Consider the following 12,588-nt stretch of genomic DNA (forward strand, 5'->3'; position numbering starts at 1 on the left):
ATTTTATTAGACATGGATGCATTACGGAGTATGGAGGAGGGTATGAATGGTATGAACGGAGACCATGTGTGTGTGTGTGTGTGTGTGTGTGTTTTTGGTTTTACTTTTTTACTATTTTAGGCTTAGGGCTTAGCTTTAGGGTAAGGATTAGGTTTAGGGTTAGAGGTTAGGTTTAGGGTTAGAGGTTAGGTTTAGGGTTAGGATTAGGTTTAGGTTTAGAGGTTAGAAAAAATAGGATTTTGAATGGGAATCAATTCTTTGTTCCCCACAAGGATAGTAAAAACAAATGTTTGTGTTTGTGTGAGAGAGTGAGAGAGTGTGTGTATGTGTTGGCATGTGCGTTGACAGGTTTTAAATGCTGACAGTGACAGTGTGAGGATAGAAGTGACACAGTAGCACATTCTCTGGGCTCAGACTGCCTGTCTGTCTGTCCCTGTGTGTGTGTGGTGATGCGATGTGTATTCTGCTGGTCTACAATACACCACTTCGCAGATGCTTTTATCCCCAAAAATTACAATACAAAGCGTGCCTGCATTTTTAGTGGGCTAACCCAAAAGAGAGAGTGAGAGAAAGAGAGGCGGTGTGAAGTTGTCTCCTTCAGAAATTGAGGAGACAAAAAGCTTCTGTCTCGTTTTTCTCTCCTTTTTCTAAACTCCCTCCCTCCTTCCCTCACCTCCCCTCCCCCCTTTCTCCCTCACTTCCCCTCTCTCTCTCCAGAATATGGAGGACCACCTAGCGTTCCTGATCACCGTGCCCACCACCCTCTTCCTCTTCCTCTCCATCTTCATCCTGGTCTGCATAGAGTCCGTCTTCAACCGCATGCTCCGCCTCTTCTCCCTCCTTATATGGGCCTGCCTGGTTGCCATGGGTTACCTCTTCATGTTCTCCGGGGGGATCCTCTGTCCTTGGGACCAGGTGAGGTGGTGGGGTGTGCGCTCGCGTGCGCATATTGGGCAGCGTTGTGTGTGTATGTTTGTGTAGAAGAAGAAACATATTGTTCATTAATATTTTATTGTCCATTCGTCTTTAAAGGAGAAATGTTGCTTTTTTGCTTTTCAACCCAATCCCTTGAGACACACATACAAGGGTTTGGGACCACAGGGTTAGCCACGGTTCATTGCTGCTGGAACTGTTTTTTTTTAAGGTTTGAGTGCCTTGCTCAAAACCACAGCGGCTGAGATGCCATCTTTGATTACTGTTTACTACATCAGAACTGGGATTCAAACCGGCGATCGTCCTCTCTAACTTCTAGGCTACCTGCTTTTGTGTGTTTGTGTGTCTGTGTGTGAGTGTGTGTCCTTTACCGTGAGTGTTCCTCATGTGTGATTAAGTGTTAGGCTAAGCCACAGAAGGTGAGAGATCAGGAGACAGATACATTACCTTTCAGGCCCATTCACTTTACTCTCCCACCTCCTTATCTCCCTCCTTCCTTCCCTCTCTCTTTTCCAATTTACTTTTCATTTGATCTTTTTCCCAGTCCCCCCGCGTCTCTCTGTCTCTCCTTATTTCTAAAATTCTATTTACTTTATATCTGACACTTTACCTCATCCTCCCTGGTCTCCTTCCATTTATCCCTCTCTCACCATCACTCCCCTCTCCTTCTCCTTCTGTTCCTCTCCTCCCTCCCTCTCTCACCATCACTCCCCTCTCCTTCTCCTTCTGTCCCTCTCCTCCCTCCCTCTCTCACCATCACTCCCCTCTCCTTCTCCTTCTGTTCCTCTCCTCCCTCCCTCTCTCACCATCACTCCCCTCTCCTTCTCCTTCTGTTCCTCTCCTCCCTCCCTCTCTCACCGTCACTCCCCCTCTCCTTCTCCTACCTTCTCTCCATCCCTCTCTCACCTTCACTCCCCCTCTCCTTCTCCTCTTCTCTCCATCCCTCTCTCACCTTCACTCCCCCTCTCCTTCTCCTACCTTCTCTCCATCCCTCTCTCACCTTCACTCCCCCTCTCCTTCCCCTTCTGTTCCTCTCCTCCCTCCCTCTCTCACCATCACTCCCCCTCTCCTTCTCCTACCTTCTCTCCCTCCCTCTCTCACCATCACTCCCCCTCTCCTTCTCCTCTTCTCTCCATCCCTCCTTCCCCTTCTGTTCCTCTCCTCCCTCCCTCTCTCACTGTCACTCCCCCTCTCCTTCTTCTACCTTCTCCCCATCCCTCCTTCTCCTTCTGTTCCTCTCTTCCCTCCCTCTCTCACCGTCACTCCCCCTCTCCTTCTCCTACCTTCTCTCCATCCCTCCTTTCCCTTCTGTTCCTCTCCTCCCTCCTTCTCTCACCGTCACTCCCCTCTCCTTCTCCTACATTCTCTCCATCCCTCCTTCTCCTTCTGTTCCTCTCCTCCCTCCCTTTCTCACCGTCACTCCCCTTCTCTTTCTCCTACCTTCTCTCCAGCCCTCCTTCCCCTTCTGTTCCTCTCCTCCCTCCTTCTCTCAACCTTGCACCCCCTTTCCTTTTCCTAACTTCTATCCATCCCTCCCTCACCCTCTGTTTCTCTTCTTCCCTCCCCCTCTCTGCATTCTTCTCTCCAGAGCCTCCTCTTCCTTTTAGCAGACTACTCATGGAGAGTAGTGCCCTGCGTCTGCTAAGGGCCCCCGACCAAAAAGGAACTCAGTTGGGTAGTGCATCAGCAGTTTTCCACTTGTTATGTCAGTCACTCAATTAGCCGAGTTCAGCTAACATTTTTTAGGTTGCTAGGCAAGGTATTCTAGCCAGCTATATAAACCTTATAGTAGGCCTTATCATCACCAAATTACCGACCGGCCACGCAGGGCATGCATTCAGGGGCCCTGACCTCCAGGGTGCCCCCGTTGATTTTGTTAGTCACTTTTACACATATATCATATGAACGTGGCATAAATCATAGCAAAATGTGTAAATTGCTGAAAATGTGCTTTAAAACTGCAAAATGTTCTCCGTCCCATGGCAAAATGTGAATAATTGCAGAAAATGTGCTTTAAAACTGCAACACTTTCTCTACACCCAATGGCAAATGTGTAGAATTGCAGGAAATGTACTTTAGAATACAAAGAAAATACAAAAGTGGGGGCACTAAAAGGTTTTTCCCGCGACGTAGGGGGCCCCCCCCAACCAAATCTCGCTTAGGGCCCTCAAAAGGCTAGAGGCGGCACTGCTTCTCTCCCTCCCGCATACCCCCCTCCTTCTCCTAGCTTCTCTCCCTCACTCTTCCATCATCGTGGTGGAGATATTTTTATCCATCTCTCCATCTGTGAGAGCATAATCATTCTGCATTATTAAACAACCTATTCTGCTCAATGACTCTCTCTCCCCTTCTCTCCTACTACATTCGATTTTTCACATGAAATCATGAGTTTTTTCTGAAAGGGTCTTTCAGCTATATCCTGTCCTCTTTTCTCTTTCTCTCTCTCTCTCTCTCTCTCTCTCTCTCTCTCTCTCTCTCTACCTCTCTCTCTTCCTGTCTCCTTCTTACACAGACACTAATCTCATATCATTACTCTAGTGGTTAATTCCACATTCTCAGTAGGCACCTTAAGGAGGAAACGTATTGAAAGGAGAACGAGTGTTCTTATATGACAGGTAGTTCAGGTATAGAACACCACCCAGGTGTCCTGTGAGGATGATGGTAAATGCCTCAGACTAGAAGAATGAGAAAAATGGCTCTTTACTGTGAGCCAATCAGCCTGGAGCCAGGAGGAAGTACACTCTCAACCATACTGATGGAACACACTGAGCTAAATAACACTGTCTGCAACTACTGCTGCGACTACAGTCTGTTCTCAAACAGAGAGAGAGAGAGAGAGTGTGGGGAGGGAGAGAGAGACGGAAAGAGAGGGGTGTGGAGAGAGAATCTGAAAGTTTAGAACAGGTTATGTTCTGCTTAGTAACAGTCACACACACAATCTGTCACACACATAAACACACACCCACAGCAGCCCTTTCAGCTGAGGAGTTGGTTGTGTCTGGACCTGATTGAATCTCCCAGGAGAGAGCAGGTATTAGTGGAAGCCAGATTGGATCAGAGCTCCAGACACCTGGTACCATCAAAACAATACAACCCTCCCTCATTCTGACCTGGCTGGTTGGCTTGCGGAAAGGAGAGAGAAGGGGTGGGAGAGAGGAGATGGAGAAACGGAAAGAGAATGATGGAAGAGAAAACAATATATAAACTTAGAAAAGTAGACCATCTAACATTTGACTGTAGCAAATAAAGGATGAGAAACCAACTGTCAACAGTAAAACATCCATATCCCTTCTCACATTGCTGTTTGTCACTAAATGGCCATTCAAGAACAGAAACAATGTCAATATCAGCAGAAATGATGAGCTAGCAGCACCAAAGCTATTTGTTCTTAATTAATGTTTGGGTTGAAGTCAAGGTGTCACGTCCTGACCAGTAAAAGGGGCTATTTGTCATTGTAGTTTGGTCACGGCGTGGCAGAGGGTGTTTGTTTTGTGTGTTTTGGTGTTTTTGGTTTAGGTTCTATGTTTTCTATTTCTATGTTTAACTCTAGTTTTCTATTTCTATGTTGGTTTTTTTGGTAGGACCTCCAATTAGAGAAAGCTGGTTGTCGTTGACTCTAATTGGAGGCCATATTTAGTTGAGGTTTGTTTAACTTGTGTTTTGTGGGTGGTTATTTTCTGTATAGCCTGTGTGCCTTATGGAACTGTTTTTCGTCGTACGTTTATTTTGTTTAAGTGTTTTCATCAAATAAATTAAGTATGAGCACTTTACCCGCTGCGCCTTGGTCCTATCCTTACGACGCCTATGACACAAGGTCAGGGTTGGTGGTAAGAATTGCATCTCTTGTTGGAAAACAGCTGGGCTGGATAGTGTCACTGTCACTTTCAACCTCCAAAGTCTGTCTGTCTGTCTGTCTGTCTGTCTGTCTGTCTGTCTGTCTGTCTGTCTGTCTGTCTGTCTGTCTGTCTGTCTGTCTGTCTGTCTGTCGGAGAAGTGGAAAAAATATTGTTATCGATCAATAATGACTAACTTCCTGGCATTGACAACTTAGATGGAAAACTACTGAGGATAGTAGCTGACTCTATAGCCACTCCTATCTGTCATATCTTTAATCTGAGCCTAGATGAAAGTCTTTATCCTCAGGCCTGGAGGGTAGCCAAAGTCATTCCGCTACCCTAGAATGGTAAAGTGGCCTTTACTGGTTCTAACAGCAGACCTATCAGCTTGCTGCCTGCTCTTAACAAACCGTTGGAAAAAATTGTGTTTGACCAAATACAAGGCAACTTCTCTGTAAACAAATTAACAACAGACTTTAAGTATGCTTATAGAAAAAGGTACTCAACATGTACTGCACTGACACAAATGACTGATGATTGGTTGAAAGAAATTGATAATAAGAAGATTGTGGGAGCTGTACTGGTAGATTTCAGTGCAGCCTTTGATATTATTGACCATAACCTGTTGTTGAGAAAACTTATGTGTTATGACTTTTCAACCTCTGCCATATCGTGAGTTCAGAGATCTTTCTAATATAACTGAGGTTCTTCTTTAATGGAAGCTTCTCTAATTTCAAACATGTAAAGTGTGGTGTACCTCAGGGCAGCTCTCTAAGCCCTCTACTATTTCATTTTTTTTTTAAATCAATGACCTGCCACTGGCATTAAACAAAGCATGTGTGTCCATGTATGCTGATGATTCAACCATATACGCATCAGCAACCACAGCTAATAAAGTCACTGAAACCCTTAACAAAGATTTGCAGTCTGTTTTGGAATGGGTGGCCAGAAATAAACTGATCCTGAACATCTCTAAAACTAAGAGCATTTTATTTGGTACAAATCATTCCCTAAGTTCTAGACCTCAGGTAAATCTGGTAATGAATGATGTGGCTGTTGAACAAGTTGAGACTAAATTACTTGGTGTCACCTTAGCTTGTAAACTTTCATGGTTTAAAAATATAGATTCAATGGTTGTAAAGATGGGGAGAGGTTGCTGCTTTTTTGCTTTTTTGACACCAAACTCCACAAAGCAAGTCCTACAGGCTCTATTTTTATATTATTGTCCAGTCATATGATCAAGTGCTGCAAAGAAAGACCTAGTTAAGCTGCAGCTGGCCCAGAACAAAGCGACACATATTGCTGTTCATTGTAATCAGAAGGCTAATACAGCACCTTGCAAAAGTATTTATCCCCCTTGGCGTTTTGCCTAGTTTGTTGCATTACAACCTGTAATTTAAATGTATTTTTATTTGGATTTCATGTAATGGACATACACAAAATAGTTGAAAATGGTGAAGTGAAAGGAAAAAATAAATTTGTTAAAAACAACAACAATTAAACAGAAAAGTGGTGCATGCATATGTATTCAGCCCTTTTGCTATGAAGCCCCTAAATAAGATCTGGTGCAACCAATTACCTTCAGAAGTCACATAATTAGTTAAATAAAGTCCACCTGTGTGCAATCTAAGTGTCACATGATCTGTCACATGATCTCAGTATATATACACCTGTTCTGAAAGGCCCTATAGTCTGCAACACCGCTAAGCAAGGGGCACCACCATGCACCAACCACCAAGCAAGTGGCAAAGCCCGGACCTCAATTCAATTGAGAATCTGTGGTATGACTTAAAGATTGTTGTACACCAGCAGAACCCATCCAACTTGAAGGAGCTAGAGCAGTTTTGACTTGAAGAATGGGCAAAAATCCCAGTGGCTAGATGTGCCAAGCTTATAGAGACATACCCCAAGATACTTGCAGCTGTAATTGCTGCTAAAGGTGGTTCTACAAAGTATTGACTTTGGGGGGTTGAATAGTTATGCACGCTCAAGTTTTCTGTTTTATTTTGTCTTATTTCTTGTTTTTTTCACAATAAAAAATATTTTGCATCTTCAAAGTGGTAGGCATGTTGTGGAAATCAAATAATACAACCCCCCCCCCCCCAAATCTATTTTAATTCCAGGTTGTAAGGCAACAAAATAGGAAAAATGCCAAGGGGTGAATACTTTCGTAAGCCACTGTATTAATACTATGCATGCCAGTCTGTTTTAGCTAAGAGTTGAGGAAAGACTTACTGCGTCACTTCTTGTTTTTATGGAAATTCCAAATTGTTTGCATAGTCAACTTACATACAGCACTGACACACACAGTTACACCCCCAGACATGCCATCAGGGATCTTTTCACAGTCCCCAGGTCCAGAAGAAATCCAAAGAAATGTACAGTATTATACAGAGCCATGAGTGCATGGAACACCCTTCCATCTTATATAGCTCAAGTGAACAGCAAACCTGGTTTCAAAAAAACAAATTAAGCAACAGCTCACGGCACAACGGTCTCCCCCATTTGACCTACTTGTTGTGTGTATGTACTGACATGTATGTGATAGATGCACACACACACTACATGTTCGTTTTTTTCTGTATGTAAATTGTAAGTCTTTTGTCTGTAATGTCTTTTTTGTTATATGTCGGACACCAGTAAGATTAGCTGTCGACATTGGCGTCAGCTAATGGGAATCCTAGTAAATCAAATCAAATCTCTCTGCACAATATCCCTCTATCCCTCTAGTAGTCATAGTGTCTGTCATCTCTCTGTCTTTCCTGAACCCTTACCTTTGAACTACTGTGATATAGACACTCACTGTGACCCTCTGTTGACTTCCTATTCCACTTCCCACTTCCTGTCCCTGTCAGACACCACTTCCTGTTAGTGAGGTCTTGGTTCGTGTCCATGGTGCTGCTGTGATGGGATACGCTCTGAGCCATGACCTCCTTATCTGTTTGTTTAGTTCCTGTGTCCAGCTCCTCCTTTCCTGTTCTGATCCTGGTATATCAGTAGTGCTATAACTATAACGTGATATGATTTAGGCTGTTATTAACAACTCTCTGCTGCGAAAGGTTCCCCAAACTAATGTTGTATGGTGAGTAAACTTGCCTAAGGATTTAGCTCGGTAGGCTAATGCACACACGTGATTCATGATTAGGGTTGCAAAATTCTGTTAACTTTCCCAAAATTCAGGGGTTTTCCCAAAAATGATGTTTGGAAGATTCCAGGAATCAGCAGGAAATCCGGAGTCATGCAACCAGAATTTCTGGAAAACGATGTATTTTGGGATAGTTTGCAGAATTTTGTAACCCTATTCATGATTTATGTAGTAGACCAAACATTTAAGAGTCAGAGAAAAGTTTGTGCTGATGCCTGGTGGACCATAGTACAGTGACAGAAGTGACTTCTTGGAATGTTCCGTTACTTCCTCTCTCCCAGGATGTCATCGTGTAACATGTTAAAGTGTCTCCCTGCAATATTTAATGGGAGAATCTCAATTGGTTTTGCTCTCCTCCATCTTCTGGAAACAGATGCACTTGTATGAAATTAGACACTTCTTCTCCACCCACGCGTCTTCAGGCAAAGGATGTTTACAGGGGAGGATTCCCAAAATAAATGTGTAAAGTGATAAAAGAAATGCAGCTAGTTGTGGCAGACATTTTATAGATAAACATTAAGTAGAGTATTGCTTTTAAATGTGTCCATGCTTTTCTCTTTCAAGAAAACAACAGCTGATTCAAAGGGGTGTGGCATATTGTAAAACGCTGTGCTAGACACCGCGAGGATGCTGTTGTGCATCATCTGTCAAAGTAGGTAATTGAGGAGTGGAGCAGACGCCTTCGTTTGCCTACTAACGAATTGACAATCCCCTCAACCACTCTACCACTTATTTGGTTTCCGGATCACAGAAGAAAGAAGGATGGAGGAGTCGAGGAGAGGACAAACTTTTGTCCAATTGAGAATCTCCCTATGACTTCCTACTTCCTTTCTCCCTTCTTCCTATTCACAGTGTTTGTGGTGTAACATGTTAACGTTTCCCCCGGTAACATCCTGTGTCTTCCTCTCTCCCAGGTGTCCTTCTTCCTATTCATAGTGTTTGTGGTCTACACCATGCTGCCGTTCTCCATGAGGGGAGCAGTCCTAGCCAGCATCATCACATGTTTATCACACACAATCACACTCAGTGTGTGTCTGGCGTTTACTGCAGAGGCCTTGGAACCACTGGTGTGGCAGGTAAGGGTACACACATACACACACACACACATTTAAACATAAACACACACACAGATTCAAAGCACACACCACATACACACACATACATTTTATTTTCATACATTTTTATGATATAACCAATTTTGACAGTTGGCCCATCTACTGGAAATCACTCAGTTCTGCCTCCAGGGCAAGACAATCAACATCAACCTGCTTCTATCCAGCAGCTCTCTGTTTGTCCCCCTCTCTCTCTCTCTTTCTCTCTCTCATCCCGATCTCTCTCTCTCCCTCTACTCTGTGTGGGCCTCAGTACGCTCCTCATTACCAGAGTAGAGCTCTCAGTCTAAATGAATAGCTACTCTGAGAGCTGGGGCTAGAGGCTGAGCCTGTGTGCCAAATAGCATCCTATTCTCTACGGGCCCTGGTCAAACGTAGTGCACAACATACGGAGTAGGAGGCCATCTGGGATGCTGCTGAGGAATAAATGAACTGGGCATAATGTCCTGCTCTATCGAAGCTAGCTAGGTCAGTGAAGCTACAACACAACTTAGTGTGTCAGTATGTCTGTGCTGTTGGTCAATGCTAACAATATTTTCACATAGCCAGAAATAAAAGGCTTAGATGTTACCCACAAAGTCTGTGACATAGGTATGCATGCAGGTAGGCTGGCACACACACATGCACACACAGGTACACACAGCCTCAGCCAATCTCTATCCCTCTCAGGGTGCTTGCATGTGCACACACACACACACCATGGTTTACTGGAAAAACCCTTTACATGTCTCTGTAAATAAACATGTAATAAACACACTTATTGCCTGGTCTTCTGAAGACCTGTGTCTATTTATTTACAGGGTTTTGATGAGCCTGATGTTGACATAGTGGCAAACTACATGAACAAGATATGTGTACTAGGGCAGGTTTATGGGGCAATAATGTGTTATTGAGTTGTATAGATGGACATTGGGTTATTAGATTATAGAAGACTTAATCTGCACTGGCGTCAGACACTGAGTTTATCTCATTGAGTCTCCTCTGTGTGTATGTCAGAGAGAGTGGGGGAGGGTGGATTTGTATTTCTCTTGATTGAGTCATTCGCATGTGACTCTTTCAGTATTTTATTCACGTCTCCAATAGCATCTGTGTTGTTCTATACCCCTTCTTTCCCACCAGCTGACCATTGTGAAGTTTCATCATGTCTGTATGAGGCCCATGCATCAGTCAGTTAGGGGGTGTCTGATGTGTGTTGCCACTGTGACTGCACACACAGCGGATGGGATGGATATTTGTTATTTTTTTTACTTTACATTTATTTAGCTAGGCAAGTCAGGAATGGCAATGGTAATGTCTGGGTGTGGGTTTGTTAGGTTGGTTGTCTGGTAAAATGTATCAGTCTGTGAATAAGAATTTTCTCCTAGGAGGACTAAGGCTATTCTATTTCCTCTCCTCTCCTCTCCTCTCCTCTCCTCTCCTCTCCTCTCCTCTCCTCTCCTCTCCTCTCCTCTCCTCTCCTCTCCTCTCCTCTCCTCTCCTCTCCTCTCCTCTCCTCTCCTCTCCTCTCCTCTCCTCTCCTCTCCTCTCCTCTCCTCTCCTCTCCTCTCCTCTCCTCTCCTCTCCACTCCTCTCCTCTCCTCTATCAGATCCTGGCTAACATCATTATCTTTACGTGTGGTAACCTGGCTGGAGCGTACCATAAGCACCTGATGAACCTGGCCCTCAGACAGACCTACCAGGACACCTGCAACTGCATCAAGTCCCCCATCAAACTGGAGTTTGAGAAACACCAGCAGGTAGGTCTACTTTGCACAGACATAAAAGGTATAGACACACACGCACATAGAGCGTATAAAGTATTGATTGTGTGTGTATGTGTAAAATAGAGCACCAATTGGGTGCCTGAGGCAATTAAAGGGTTGAACTTGAATCTGTGTCCTGTTCGTCATTGTGCCTCTAACCGGGTATCCAGAGCAATCGTCCCTTATCTAAACCGGCACCTTAGTTTTGGGGTAAGCCGGAACTCCCCAGTGCTGCAGCCAGTCCAGCAAGTGCCAGAGCTCCAACCTGCTCAACCTGCAGACTGCCAGTCAGCCCTGCAGCCACTCAGCTGGCACCCCAACCGACACAGCCTGTGTCTCTCCTGGCCAACCTGCTGTTACCAGACCCGACCACCGTCCTGGTCCCAGTGTACCCGAGGACCATTCCAGCACTGACCTGGGCCCATCTGCAGCACCAGCTCTGGGTCCGATGTCCGGCCCTGTCCTGGACTCACAGGCCGACTCATTTCCAGTCCTAGGTCCGTCATCCACTCCTGTCCCAGGCCCAATGCCATCGGATTACCCAGCTCCAGCCCTGGGTCCACAACCTTCACCACCCCCTGAGGACACAGCACAGCCAGACCAACGACCAGCACTGGGTCTGAGGCTCAACCTGCCTTCAGGACACAGCACAGCCAGACCCACGACCAGCACTGGATCTGAGGCTCAACCTGCCTTCAGGACACAGCACAGCCAGACCCAGTGCCAGTCCTGGATCCAAAGCCTGGACCATTTGGGGCCTGCCTCTGGCTCCGGACCGGGATGCACATCTATCCCCCGTATGAGAGCCTCCACCTAACCAGTGCGCTTGTCCTGTTCCGGCTGAGGATACCTGGCCTGACTTGGTGGGATGACCTCCTCCACCAGCCTGGACACCTCCAGCAGCATGGCATGACTCAAGCTGGGCAGTCCAGCCTCACAGACACTGTGAGTACCTTGACTCTCACTGCCCGCTCCCTCCATGCCATGGAACGGGTGGTGACATGGGGCTGTGGGACTCCTGCGTCCTCCAGTGTCTTAAAATCACTGGCCTTCACGAACCGCCAACTGGGGACATAGCCATGCCTGCACAAGAGGGTTTCTTCTGAGTTAAAAATCTACTTCATACATTTTGGGGCAGCAGTAGAAAAACTTCTCTCAAACCCTCTCTCTGGCCCTGGGACATAGAGACAAACTTTGTGACTTCTTACAGCTGAGGTAGGCTACCAACCCGAAATTTCAGCCTGAGTCAATTGTCCTGCATCAGAAGGCCATTTCACACCTGTGTGCTATCAACCAGGTTGCCAGGGAACAGAGTCAGTCGACCTGGTCAGCCAACCAGTGGTCTAGCCCGGGAGCAGTAGAACCCCACTCTGCCTCTCAGCTCTTCAGCTGTTTCCAGGATGGCAGGTTGAGACAACCTCTATATTTAAAATGTTTTATTTAACCTTTATTTAACTAGGCAAGTCAGTTTAGAACAAATTCTTATTTACAATGGCGGCCTAACAAAAGGCAAAAGACCTCCTGCGGGGACGGGGGCTGGGATTAAACATTTTTAATACAAAAATAAATAACATATAAATATAGGACAAAATACACATCACGACAAGAGAGACAGCACAACACTACATAAAGAGAGACCTAAGACAACAACATAGCATGGCAGCAACACATGACAACACAGCATGGCAGCAACACAACATGACAACAACATGGTAGCAACACAACATGGTAGCAGCACAAAACATGGTACAAACATTATTGGGCACAGACAACAGCACAAAGGGCAAGAAGGTAGAGACAACAATACATAACGCAAAGCA

General features: G+C 45.2%; 1 protein-coding gene across 2 annotated transcripts in view; it reads left to right on the forward strand.

Annotated features, from left to right (window-relative positions):
* Positions 1-12,588, forward strand: part of LOC106570343 (adenylate cyclase type 2) — a 94,403-nt gene that overhangs the window by 21,837 nt on the left and 59,978 nt on the right. For both annotated transcript variants that reach the window (XM_014142541.3, XM_014142542.3), the window contains exons 2-4: positions 718-915; positions 8,829-8,990; positions 10,613-10,762. In XM_014142541.3, coding sequence (XP_013998016.1) covers positions 718-915; positions 8,829-8,990; positions 10,613-10,762 — 510 coding nt within the window. The remainder of the gene's footprint in view (positions 1-717; positions 916-8,828; positions 8,991-10,612; positions 10,763-12,588) is intronic.

The sequence above is a fragment of the Salmo salar genome, chromosome 14 (assembly GCF_965601325.2).
Source record: "Salmo salar chromosome 14, fSalSal1, whole genome shotgun sequence".
In the NCBI taxonomy this organism is placed as follows: Eukaryota; Metazoa; Chordata; class Actinopteri; order Salmoniformes; family Salmonidae; genus Salmo; species Salmo salar.